This window comes from Phyllostomus discolor, chromosome 7, assembly GCF_004126475.2.
Source record: "Phyllostomus discolor isolate MPI-MPIP mPhyDis1 chromosome 7, mPhyDis1.pri.v3, whole genome shotgun sequence".
NCBI lineage: Eukaryota > Metazoa > Chordata > Mammalia > Chiroptera > Phyllostomidae > Phyllostomus > Phyllostomus discolor.
The window spans coordinates 27518685-27531726 of NC_040909.2; the positions used below are offsets into that span (position 1 = coordinate 27518685).

General features: G+C 36.8%; 1 protein-coding gene across 8 annotated transcripts in view; it reads left to right on the forward strand.

Annotated features, from left to right (window-relative positions):
• ANKRD28 (ankyrin repeat domain 28) overlaps positions 1-13042 on the forward strand; it is a 175847-nt gene that overhangs the window by 102738 nt on the left and 60067 nt on the right. For 5 of the 8 annotated variants that reach the window (XM_036030611.1, XM_036030612.1, XM_028518972.2 and 2 more), the window contains one exon: positions 9978-10048. The exons of the other annotated variants lie outside the window; for them this stretch is intronic. In XM_036030611.1, coding sequence (XP_035886504.1) covers positions 9978-10048 — 71 coding nt within the window. The remainder of the gene's footprint in view (positions 1-9977; positions 10049-13042) is intronic. 8 annotated transcript variants of the gene reach the window in all.

Genomic DNA, 13042 nt, shown 5'->3' on the forward strand with positions numbered 1-13042 from the left:
TACATACCTCTGTCTTTATCCATAGTTTCTTTCTCTATTCCTAAATTTAAAAAAAAAATTAGAAACATTCTATTTATTTTTAGAGAGAGGTGAAAGGAGGGAGAAAGAGAGGGAGAGAAACATCAATATGTGGTTGCTCCTCTTGTGCCCCCTACTGAGGATCTGGCCTGCAACTCAGGCATGTGCCCTGACTGGGAATCGAACCAGTGACACTTTGGTTCACAGGCTGGTGTTCAGTCCACTGAGCCACACCAGCCAGGGCCAAGTTTTTTATTTTGATATATCTCTTGGTTGAGTAGATACTATCATCAAGTGATTTTTGTTTTCATATTTTCAGTAAGAACTTGTGGATGTCTTATTTCCTGATATCTTATTTATTTGGGACTGTTGCTTTTTTATTTAATTGAAGGGTAGATTGGCTAGTAATAAAAGTTGGATCTCCATCTGTCTTTATCAGCCTTTCTGATTGTAATTTTTCTTTTCCTTTTAGTTTTAGGTTATTTCCTTATACCTGTCCTTCGTTCATTCAGCAGATATTTAAGGAGCATGTCTGTGTATCTAGGTACTCTGGGCAGAGATGTGAATAGAATAGATGAAGTCCCATTCTTCAATGTGTATATGTTTTAATGGGGAAGACAATAACAAGTTAATGTATATAGTGTGTCTTATAGTGATAATTGCTGTGACAAAATTAGAATAGTATGTTGGGTGAGGCCAGTTGCTATTTTATATTGTGGTATCAGGAAAGGATTCATGATAAAATGGCATTTAAAAAGGTAACTGAAGAAAATAAGGAAGCAACACTTGGATATTTGGAGGAAATTGAGAGACCAGCAAAAACAAATGCCATGAAATGGCAGCCATGTGTGGAGGCAGGTGAAAGGAACCAGTAGGAGATGAAGCAGAGAGGTTGGAAGGGTTCCAGATCATGTGTGACTTTGTAGACTGTGGTAAAGACTTGCTTTGGCCCTTAAAGTGGTAGTAAAAAACAATGGAGAGTTTGTATTGGAGTGACATGGTTTTTAAAGATTTACTCTGACTATGGTTTCAGATTCTTAGCTGTGTTTTAAGTTGTGTTTATTTTTTTCTATTATTTATAGACTTTTATCTGTAACTATTTTATTTTCCTTTTTCTTTCCTGACCTCTGCCAGTTCTCATCTCTTTATCTTATCTTACCCCTTGCTTGGAACTCTTCTTTGAGGTTTCTCTTCAGAGCTTAATATCTCTGAAGTTGTATATAGAGAGTAGTTTACAAGTTCATTCTCTCCTTTCCTGGAATAATTTCTTTTAAATATATCTATTAACTGTATTTGTTCAGTTTACTCTGCTCCCTTATATTTTTGTTCTAGTCCTGTGATAGATAACTCTCAAATTCTTACATGTCTTTGAGGAATATGCTTCTCTCCAAAACAGCTTTTTACTAAATAGAGTACGGAGAGGCAAAAAGTGAGCATCAGTTAGGTTTGCTTTCTTCAAATAGCTCTCAAACCAAATGTGTTTTCTCTCAACCCTAACAGTGGATTCTCTCTCTTTAGTTTTTGATGTACTTAGGGTAATACAGGTGACTTGACAGCTCCTTAGATCACAGGTTCTTAGGTAGTGATCTGGTGATTGACTTTTACCCTCCATCTTCAGCTGGTCAAAAATAATTGAGGTGTCTGACTGGTCCCTCCTCTAGCACTGCCCCACCTTGTTCTTCTGTGTTACAGAGTTGTGTAGGAAGCATCACCTATGGAAAACCCACACAGCTCATTTAAAAGATTGTTAGATTCTAGGACATAGCAGAGAAAAAGGGACAGATGGACATATACACAAATATGTCTTGTAGAAGACTCAGTAGTCTTTCCAGAATCTGAAGAAGCGTCACTTGACTTGAGATCCTTCCTCATTTTGATACAGATGTCACTGTGTTTGGTAGGAATTCTTTATAGTTTAGTTTGTGGTTGTAGCTGTTTTCTTGTATTGAAGATGGTATTTCTTCACATCCTCTTTTCTATTTTGGTTTTTCTTTTTTTTTTTTTTTTTTTTTTTAAGAGAAATACTCTCTTTAACCTAAAGTTCAGGACTAAATTTATTGGAAATCAAATATTCATACAGGATGCAACTCTGAGATTTGTATCTCAGAATTAAGGGGTATCATTTTTGAAAAGTTACATGTAGTCAAACCAGTGAATCCTTCCACAGATTTGAGTAACACTGAAGTCTAGTAGAATTAATTTCATGATTATTATTGAATGGAGTGAAATAAGAGGAAACAGTGATTGCTTTCTATATCTCAAATACTATGCTAAATTTAGCCTTTTCATTTCTCTCATTTTGTCCTCTTAACTGTAAGGAAACTAAAGCATTTAGAGATTTATGGCTGAAAGTTATACTCCTGATTAAAGCTAGGACCAGCATTCAGACTCAGACAATCTGTGCAGAGTCCATATTCTTTTCTTTTTTTTTTTTTTTGAGATATTATTTATTCATTTTTAGAGAGAGGGGAAGAGAAGGAGAAAGAAAGAGAGAAAATTAATTATCAATGTGTGGTTGCCTCTTGCACACCGCATACTGGGGACCTGGTCCACAACCCAGGCATGTGCCCTGATTGGGAATTGAACTGGTGACCCTTTGGTTCACAGTCCATGCTCAATCAACTGAGCTACACCAGCCAGGGCCAGAGTCCATATTCTTAACTCTTTCATAATCTGAACACTTCTTCCTCCCCTCTGCACTTTATACCACCCTCCATACACACTAATCATCCCCCCCACCCCTAGCATTTAGTGAGATTTCTGTAGGTTGTGACTTTTAATTGAAGAGCTCTGTTTTAAGGACTTAATTTTTTGGCTATCTAAATATAGATACTTTTATGGAAGCTGTTTACTTACTGCTTATATAGGTGTACCTCAGAGATAATACGGGTTGGGTTCCAGACCACAGTAAAGCAAGTATTGTAGTAAATCAAGTCATAACCTTTTTGCTGGTGGAAGATCTTTCTTCCTACTTGTAAAAAAAGACGCCTGTGAAGCGCAATAAATCAAGGCACAATAAAATGAGGTATGCCTGTCTTTAAAACCGTAGGTTTAGCAGTGCCTCAGACTGTTTACATTACATATTATTAGGTGTTTAAATAACTGTTGTTTAAGGCATTCATCACAAAGCCATTTGATTGGCCTTTTATAGGAAATACAGTCTTTGATAAGGAAATACAAATATATTTTAGGTATTAGGAATTAGACCTAAAGTATATGACCCTTGAAAGCCTACAAGGCTGGTGCATTAGTTCTCTAGGGCTGCTACAACAAAGTACAAGTTGAGTGCCTTAAACAACAAAAATTTATTTTCTCACAGTTTTGGAGCCTAGAAGTTCGAGATCAAGGTATTAACAGGGTTGCTTCCTTCTTAGGGCTGTGAGGGCAGCATCTGTTCTAGGCTTTTCTCCTTGGATTATAGGTGACCACCTTCTCCTTGTGCCTCCTTTGTGTGCAGATGTACAAGCCTGTTCAAATATCTTCTGCTTATAAGGATACCAGTCATATTGCATTAGGACTCATCTAATGACTTCATTTTAACTTAGTAACCTCTGTGTAGACCCTGTTTCCAAATAAGGTTACATTCTGAGGTGCTGGGGTTAGGACTTAAACATAGGAATTGGACCGTGATGGGTACAATTCAATTCACAATATCTAGTGTCCGTAACTCCCTCTTAAATGATAATGTGCAGCAGCTGTTGTTTTTTCCCCCCAACATTACAGGTTGAAAAACGGAAATGTACTTGTCTTTTGTTCATTCTACTTTCATCCTGAAAACAGAATCTGAAGCTTTTGCCACTGCTTTTGGTAGGCAGCCAAAGGAAAGCATTATTTCCAGTTTGGGAAGAGTAGTGAAAGTACTTGGCTTCTGGCCCCGTTTACTGGCCAGGAGACTGTCTCCTCTGTGGCTTAGAAGCAAAGAGAACTAGTGCCTGCAAATCGAAGCTTTAGAAATTATTAGTGGGACTATTTGTAATTATTACAAGCACATATGAAAAATAGAAATAACTAATAGTATCACTCTTAAGTACTTCGCCTAGATCAGAGGATGACAGACTTTTTATGTAAAGGACCTTACAGACGCATTAGTAACTACTCCGCATTAATGTGAAAGCTATGAATTTAACACTTAAATGAATAGGTGTGGTTCTTAGCAATAAAACCTTATTTACACAATAGGTAGCTAGCAGTCTGTGGACTGTAATTTGAGGACCCTTGGCATAGGTTATAAAGATACTACCTCATCTGTTTAATGTTAAAGTAGGGCGGGTATTTTTAATAAATATGAAATAAATTATTCTGAGTATTTCAAAATAGGATAGAATGTTATCAATGGAAATGAATCTTAGAGATCTGACCAGGGGTGTCCAACCTTTTGGTGTCTCTGGGCCACACTGGAAGAAGATGTCTTAATAATGTCTTGGGCCACACATTAAATACACGAACACTAATGAAAACAAAACAAAACAAAATCTCATAATCTTTTAAGTAAATTTACAATTTTGTGTTGGGCCACATCATAGCCACCCTGGACTCATGCAGCCCACAGGGGTCGGACACCCCTGGTTTTACTGAAAACTGAGGTTCCCAAAATTAAAGAATTGGCAGGTGTTGGTGACTGATTAGATTAGGGGGAAAGGAGGTGGATCAGTTTCTTGCAGAATGAGACCTAGCATCACGTGGGATACTCTGATTTGAGTAACTGACTCAGAACTCACTTTGCAAAAACAGGAGCTGCCTGTGTTGTTTCAGCCTGAGACCCACCCTCCTTCACCCCCTCTCCCTGCCCCATACACCACACACACACACACACACACACACACACACACACAGGAGGCAGAAGTTATGGTTAACCAAAGAAGCTCTAGGCTATAGGTAACAGTCCAGGTCATACAGCCTGTTGGTTACAGAGCCATTATTAGATCACAGGTCTTACTCCTGGGCTCCTTTCACTAACCCCTGGCTGTTTCCTCACATATCCAGACCTCTCTTGAACTGCATTGCTGTCTAAGAGCCCAGAATAGACTAATGTAAGTAAATCAGATTTTTTAGTTTTTAAAATTCTTTTCAAGTTATATCCACATGAGCTAGATGTTTATTTCTAATTCTGGAAATCTTAACTTTAAAAAACATTTTTCTCTAAAAATTGTCATTTCAGAATTTATTTTTAAGTGTATGAATTATTAGATTAAAAGATTGGGTGAGAGGAAGCCATTTGTCTGGATTTTTCTGTATATGCTAACTCAGGGGTCCCCAAGCCCCAGGCCATGGACCAACGTCAGTCTGTTGCCTGTTTTTGTTATGTTTTGTTTTCTTAAAGACACATTTATTCAGCGTCATGATCACACCATTACATTTAACAATCAACAGCATGGGCACAAAAGAATACGGCTATGATACTGGTCCGTGGCCTGTTAGGAACTGGGCCTCACAGGAGATGAGCAGCAGGCAAGCCAGCAAAGCTTCATCTGTATATACAGCCACTCCACATCACTGGCATGCTGCACATCGCTGGCATTACCGCCTGACCTCTGCCTACTGTGAACTGTGCATGCGAGGGATCTGGGTTGCACACTCCTTATGAGAATCTATTGTCTGATCTGGGATGGAGCTCAGTCTGTGATACTGGTGCTGGGGAGAGGGTGCAAATACAGATTATCATTAGCAGAGTGGTTGGACAGCATAGAAACCGTAATAAATCAATTGCTTGCAGACTCATATCAGAACCCTATCAGTGAGTGGCACATGACAGTTAAGCTGCATCTGGTGGCAGGATATAAGGCCATCCCCTCTCCCCCAGCCCCCATGCTCCCTGGACAAATTGTCTTCTACAAGCTAGTCAGTCCCTGGTGCCAAAAACGTTGGGGACCATTGCTCTAACTAGTATCATGGACACAGCTTGTTTGAGTGACCCTGCAGTAAATTTTTGCTTGTTTGTTTTCTTCTGCTTTCAGCATATCAGGAATCTAATCATATCTACTCTAGAAAAAATGAATCTAAATTCAGATGTTTGAGGTGGCATAGATTTTGGCTGCAAATCTTAAGGGAATGCTTAGTTGATATACATGGATTTGTTGGAGAAGGAGAGTCTAGTGTAGAAATTACTTGATTTTATACAATTGGGTATAACCATTTTGGATTAATGTGATGAACTTTTAGCATTTAAGAGACCTTCTGTAAATGTTGCTTTGCAGTAGTCATCAATGATGTCATCTTTAAATTGCTATCTTTATTGTCTCCAGTTTCTCAGCAGTGCTTTCTTCTTTCACAGGGCCTCCCACTAAAGTAACTTCAGTTCAGATGGGACTGCTGTTTTATACTTTTTCTGTTTTAATAACTAGAAATACTAAAGAAATTCATCTTGGTGACTTAAGGTTATCCTTATAAACCACAAATATGCTCTGCCATGTATATAGATCATGTGATGATACCACCAGAGCTGTTACATTTGGTTTTATTTCTCTCTATGAAGACAGTTTTGTGTTTTAAGTAGGTATGATTTCTTCTTCTTTTTTCTGTCTCTATCTTTAGTGTTAGCCTTTGTGGCTAGTTTTCAGTTGTTGGATTAATCTTACTCTGGAAACATCTTTTCCATTACTGGATAACTTTGCAGTTTATTTTTGTGTTGTAGTTTGTCTATTTGTATGTTGCTAACTTTGAAGCTCTCTTGTTACCTTTAAGAGAGTTCACAAGATGAACTCAGAGAGCCTGGACAGCTGAAGCGTGCTGCCATGTTTGTTGCTCTTCACCATTTTTCATTTTATAGCTAGCTGCTGCTCTTGTAGTATATATTTATAGTGTTTTGTTAACATGTAAAGCATACACTGATTACCATTGTGGGCAGGGGAGATAATTTGTTTTATTGGTACCCTTAGAGATAGCCCAACCATTTCTCATATACTTGACCTTTAATGTCCAAGGAATTAAAACATTTGATTAGTGCTATTAGAAGAAACCCATGATTTAAGGAAAGATGTGTCTCTTCTGAGAAAGATTATGATCATATCCCATTATGCTAATCTTCCTGCAGATAAGTATCTTTAGCATCTAAAAAAAACAGCCAATTTTTAAATCTAATTCTCTGTTAGTAGCAAGTAATGGTATCATTAGTGTATTCTTTGTTGTAGTCACTTGTGTTTTTTGATAAGTTAAATATTAAGAGAATGGAAAAACTAACTAATTTATTATTTTAACTTAAAATGTCAGGAGCCAGTGGGGATTTTTGCTTTGGGCTGTCAAATGTGCCATGAAAATAAGATTTTCTAACTTCAATTGTATATCTGATAACTCGTAACCAAAAGAGAGACTACCTTACCTTCACCCTTTTCCTAGTTGTTTTCTAGTTTTTTTCTTTGCACTTGAAGTCAAATTCTTGGAATTTTTATGACCACTCCTTTTATTCCCTCTGGAATAAATTTTATTTTTTGAATAGGTAGTATTTCAATTTTGTTTGAGAATTATATATATATTTATATAAATTACACAGTATAAAGTGAAGTTGCCTTTTTCCCCCAGCCCCCCACCATATCACCCAATTCTCATGACATCCCACCACCAACACAGTCACATAGGCAACCACTGTTGGGAATGTCTTGGCATTCCTGCGGGTTTCTTTATACATATAAAGCAAATATGAATATAGATATGATCTCTGCCTTTCTCTATGTAAAAGTAATGAATATTATTCATACAGTTCTCACTTACTGCTTTTTTTACTTTACTTTCACACATCTTTATCACCATACAGATCCTCCTCATTTTTTGTGACAACCACATTCTGTTTTGTTAATACCTTGAATCAAACTTAATGACCATTCCAATTTGTTGAAACTTCACTATCAGGCCTTATTCTTCCCTACCTTTGTCTATAGAGGGTACTTGTCTCTTCTCGGTGCCTGTGTCACTACCCTTTAGTCTCAATGCCAAGACTTGCCCTTTTACCGTGTACATACATGCAAAATTGTAGAAGGATGTATATCAGAGAACCATTGACTTTCCAAGCAGATAAATGGAGGACGAAGGAGACTGACTACTTTCTATATCACTTCTTCACTGTGTATAGAGCTCCAGCCTTCTAAACCATACACATGTCTAGTATTTGTACTGTCTACATTCTACTTCTTACCCAAAACAAATGCTTACCTTATTGTAGTCAGACAGCCTTATGTTTTAAACATCTTGTTCTCTGTGAAGAAGTAGATGGTTGTTTAAATGTTTATTACGTAAATACGTATACTGCTCTCTCTGGCTGCTTCTTTATTTTGCTGACTCTCTTTATCCCAAAGCCTAATTGAGCAATTTTGAAAGCTTTCATATTGGTTGTCAATTCTTTCAGTGTTCCCACTTTCATTGCCCACGGAATGTTCAGCTACACAGAATTTCAGCTGCTGCATCTGTGGACGATTTCCTACACCTGTATCATTTAATTTTTCTCATTCAAGACTTTTAAATCTACTTTTAGTATATCTGTGTTATGTATACTAGATACATTTATTAGATGGTAATCTTTGTAACAAAATATAGATTTGTTTCACAGACAAAAAAATGTAGGTTCAGAAGGATCAAACACCTAGTTAGGGACACATAGCTAGTAATTACTAGATCTATTACTTGAAATCACTGTGCTTGATTATTTCCTGAAACATCACAGTGAAAATAGAATGTAAACATTAGGAGGTCTCAATTCTAACCTTGGTTTTGCTATGGTTGACTCTGACATTGAGGTATTCAGTATATCCCTGATTCATCATCTAGAAAATACGGAGGTTGGACTGGATGTATAAAGCTAGTTATGATTTTGGATGTAAACCTGGGATTGCTGACAGTGCAGTGCATTTCCCCACCCCCTCAAATTATATAATGAACTAATAAAAATGAGCTAATACCTTATTGGATAATTGCATCAATTAAAAAGGACAGTTTTGTTTTGTAGTTTAAGGGTAATTTATTAGCATGAAGTATAAAAATGAAGTACTACTTTTTCAATTGTTACTTATCCAATTTGGACACTTTTTGTCTTATTAAAAGTATTTCCATTCCATTAAGGATAATTTTTGTCTCTAGATTAATTATTTTTAAATAACTATCCATAGTTGATTTTTTAAAATTATTACTTCTTTAGCCCTGGCTGGTGTAGCTCAGTGGATTGAGGGCGGGCTGGGAACCAAAGTGTCCCAGGTTCGATTCCCAGCCAGGGTACATTCCTGGGTTGCAGGCCGTAACCCCCAGCAACCGCACATTGATGTTTCTCTCCCTCTCTCTCTCTCTCTCTCTCTTTCTCTCTCTCTCTCTCTCTCTCTCTCTCTCTCTCTCTCTCTCTCTCTCTATCTCCCTCCCTTCCCTCTCTAAAAAAATAAATAAATAAAATCTTAAAAAAAATTATTACTTCTTTAAACCTTCAGATATAACCTGGGAAGACATGCGGGTTGGTTCATTGCTTTTTCAATTTTTTTCCCAAGTCTATAGCCATTGTATTTATTTTATACAATAGCTTTATAATACTAATGCATTTTAATTGTCACTAGAAAACTATTTCGATATTATATTGCTCTATAACATATATTCATTAGTAAAGAAATATAATGAAGACTTTCTAATAGTCTGCATTTTATCTCTGAGTATTCTTATTCATTTATTTAAATATTTGAGTTTTTAACACACATTCTAAAGTAGAGTCTGATTTTTTTACTTTGAATATGCTCTGTATAAAGGTGGCTTTTCCAGCCTACATGATCTTTTTAATAAAAATGAGCTAATACCTTATTGGATAATTGTATCAATTAAAAAGGATAGTTTTGTTTTGTAATTTAAGGGTAATTTATTAGTATAAAGTATAAAAATGAAGTAGTACTTTTTCAATTGTTACTTACCCAATTTGGACAATATAGAACTATTTCAGGAGATTTACTTAAAATATTTTATGCAAAATATTTCAATTTATTTTTTTCTTCTTGTTGCAGGAGCTAGAGTTAATGCCAAAGACAGCAAATGGTTGACACCTTTACACAGAGCAGTTGCATCTTGTAGTGAGGTATGAAATTTCTCTTAGTACATATGTTGTATATAAAAAACATTAAGTAGGCTTGCCTGTGAGCCCACATATAAATTTTGTGTTTTCAAAAGAAGGAAAAGCAACTGAAAATGGAGAGTCCAAAGTAGTGGAGAGTAGAAAACGTACTTCCTGTAAGATAAATTATTTTTCTATCTTATAAAATCCTCCTCAGAGCTTTTCTCTACTGGTTCATGATAGTGTAATAGAGGTGTTGCAAATGTTCTACTGACTGTGATCAGGTAGTCTCAGCAGTGAATAACGATGATTGAAATACTGCTCAGGGAAACACTGGGATTGGTTTCAGAGCATTACTTGATCTCCCATTTTAGTGATTCGAAATACATAACCTGAAAGTGTTTTGGTGTCTCATGAGGAAGACCAGTTCCTGCTCATTTACAACCTTGTATATTGTTTGCTCTTCCAGATAACTGACATTTTTGGAGAACATTCCTTTTATAGTTTTCATATCCTATAATGCTCATGAAATCCTTGTAGGATAAATATTTTGAGGAAACTGTAAATAATGATTTACCAGAAACCACTCAAATCTCGAGTAGCAGAAATGGGACAAGACTTCAACCCTCTTCTTTCCTGCCATTTTATTCCTCTCTAGAATGTATTGGGTGCTTTCAAAAAGTCATTGTGCCCAAAGCGCCCCTTTTAGCTATCTTATGATAGTTGATGCTTATTGAAATTAAAAAAAAAATTAAAATGTAAAAGTGTGTGATTATATAAATTAATGTTAACCCAGTGTTAACATTAGTGTTTTCTTTAGTTATTATCATTGTGAGAGATGAGGAAATGTTGCTACTGTTCCTTCTCCCCTTCATGGGACGAGGGAAGGAAACTACTACCTCAGGAGGATGTTTCTTGAAGAGAAACTGGGGGAGCTCCTGCCTCTTTGTTGTTCTTTGTATTCCTCATTGTGAACTACATCATGAACCCAGAACAAGAGGCTGGCAGGTGAAGAGAAGTCAGGGGAAAGTTCCGGGAATGATTACAAGCCCTGCAGCGAGCCTGACAGAGGCAGTCTGTTAGCCGTAGCCTTCTAGTTGGGAGCAAGAGGGAGGGAACAGTGCGTTCACTTGAGAACACACTGACACTGTAACTCAGATCTCGGCCCTCGGTGTGCTTGGGCTAATGAACTATGGAACTTGGGTTTGGAGAAACTGGCTTCAGATATACCTTGTCACTTTCTAGCTGTGTGATCTTGGGCAAATCTGAGGACTATCATGAAAACTAAGGTATATTAACTAAAATATTTCAAATTCTGAAATTTCATGATAATGTTGTTAAGTTTATGGTTAGCTCTCTTGTAAGGAAATTTCTTCAAATGCAGTTAAAGCCCTGGTCAGGTAGCTCATTGGTTGGAGCATTATCCTGTACACCAAAAGGTTGCAGGTTCATTTCTGGTCTGGACACATACCTAGGTTGCAGGTTTAATACCAGGTTGGGGTGTGTATAAGAGTCAACTGATCAATGTCCCCCTCCCCACCCCCTTCCCCCTTCCTCCCTCTCTAAAATCAACAAACGAATTCTTGGGTGAGGATTAAAAAAAATTAAAGGCAGTTAAGGAAAAAATAAACATTACCATCATTGCAGTTCATTAATAAGATAGTCATACCTATGTACTTCTTGGTATGACTCTTGGGAATATGACTGTTAAAAGTGGAGTTTTGCCCTGGCCTGGTGAACCAGTTGGAACATCGTCCCATGCACCAAAAGGTTGTGGATTCGATTCCTGATCTGGGCACATACCTAGGTTGTGGGTTCAGTTACTAGTCAGGGCGCATTCAGGAGGCAACTGGTTCATGTTTCTCTCTCAAATCAGTAAAAAAAAAAATCCTCAGGTGAGAATAAAATAAAATTAGTGGAGTTTTGCCAAATTAAATAATTAGAAAGAACACTTGGTTTCCAGTGATTGTAAAACAGACCTAAAAATTCTTAAAAGATTTTCTTTAATTATTTTAATGTTAGAGGAAGATTCAGATTCCACACAGAGACTTGACTGACTACTGATTTTCAAAAATTATGTATTGTATTCACAAAAAAATCCATTTAGTTTTTTTCTGTAAAATAAAAGACATCATTTTCAACAACTTAATTTTTTAAATATATTTTATTAATTATACCATTACAGTTGTCTGATTTTTTTTCCTTTTTATTCCCCTCCACCCCCCCCACCTCCACCTTAGTTCACGGTCATGGGTTGTACATATAAGATTTTTGGCTTCTCTAATTCCCATACTATTATTAACCTCCCCCTGTCTGTTGTGTACCTACCGTTTATGCTTTTCATTCCCTGCACCTTTCCCCCCATTCCCTCCCCTCACCCTCCCCACTGATAACCCTCCATATGATCTTCATTTCTGTGATTTTATTCCTATTCTAGTTGTTTGCTTAGTTTGTTTTTGTTTTAGATTTAGTTGTTCATAGTTGTGACTTTGTTGTCATTTTACTGTTCATAGTTTTAATCATCTTCTTTTTCTTAGATAATAAGGACTTGGTGATGATGAACTCCTTTAACTTGACCTTATCTAGGAAACACTTTATCTGCCATTCTAAGTTATAGCTTTGCTAGATAGAGTAATCTTGGATGTAGGTCCTTGCCTTTCATGACTTTGAATACTTCTTTCCAGCCCCTTCTTGCCTGCAAGGTTTCTTTTGAGAAATCAGCTGACAGTTTTATGGGAACTCCTTTGTAGGTAACTGTCTCCTTTTCTCTTGCTGAAGATTTTCTCCTTATTTTTAATCTTGAGTAATGTAATTAATGATGTGTCTTGGTGTGTGCTTCCTGGGGTCCAACTTTTGGGGGATTCTTTGAGCTTCCTGGACTTGCATGTCTGTTTCTTTCACCAGATTGGGGGAGTTTTCCTTCATTATTTTTTCAAATAAGTTTCAGTTTCTTGCTCTTCCACCTCTCTGGTACCCCTATGATGAGATGTTGGAACATTTAAAGTTGTCCCAGAGTTT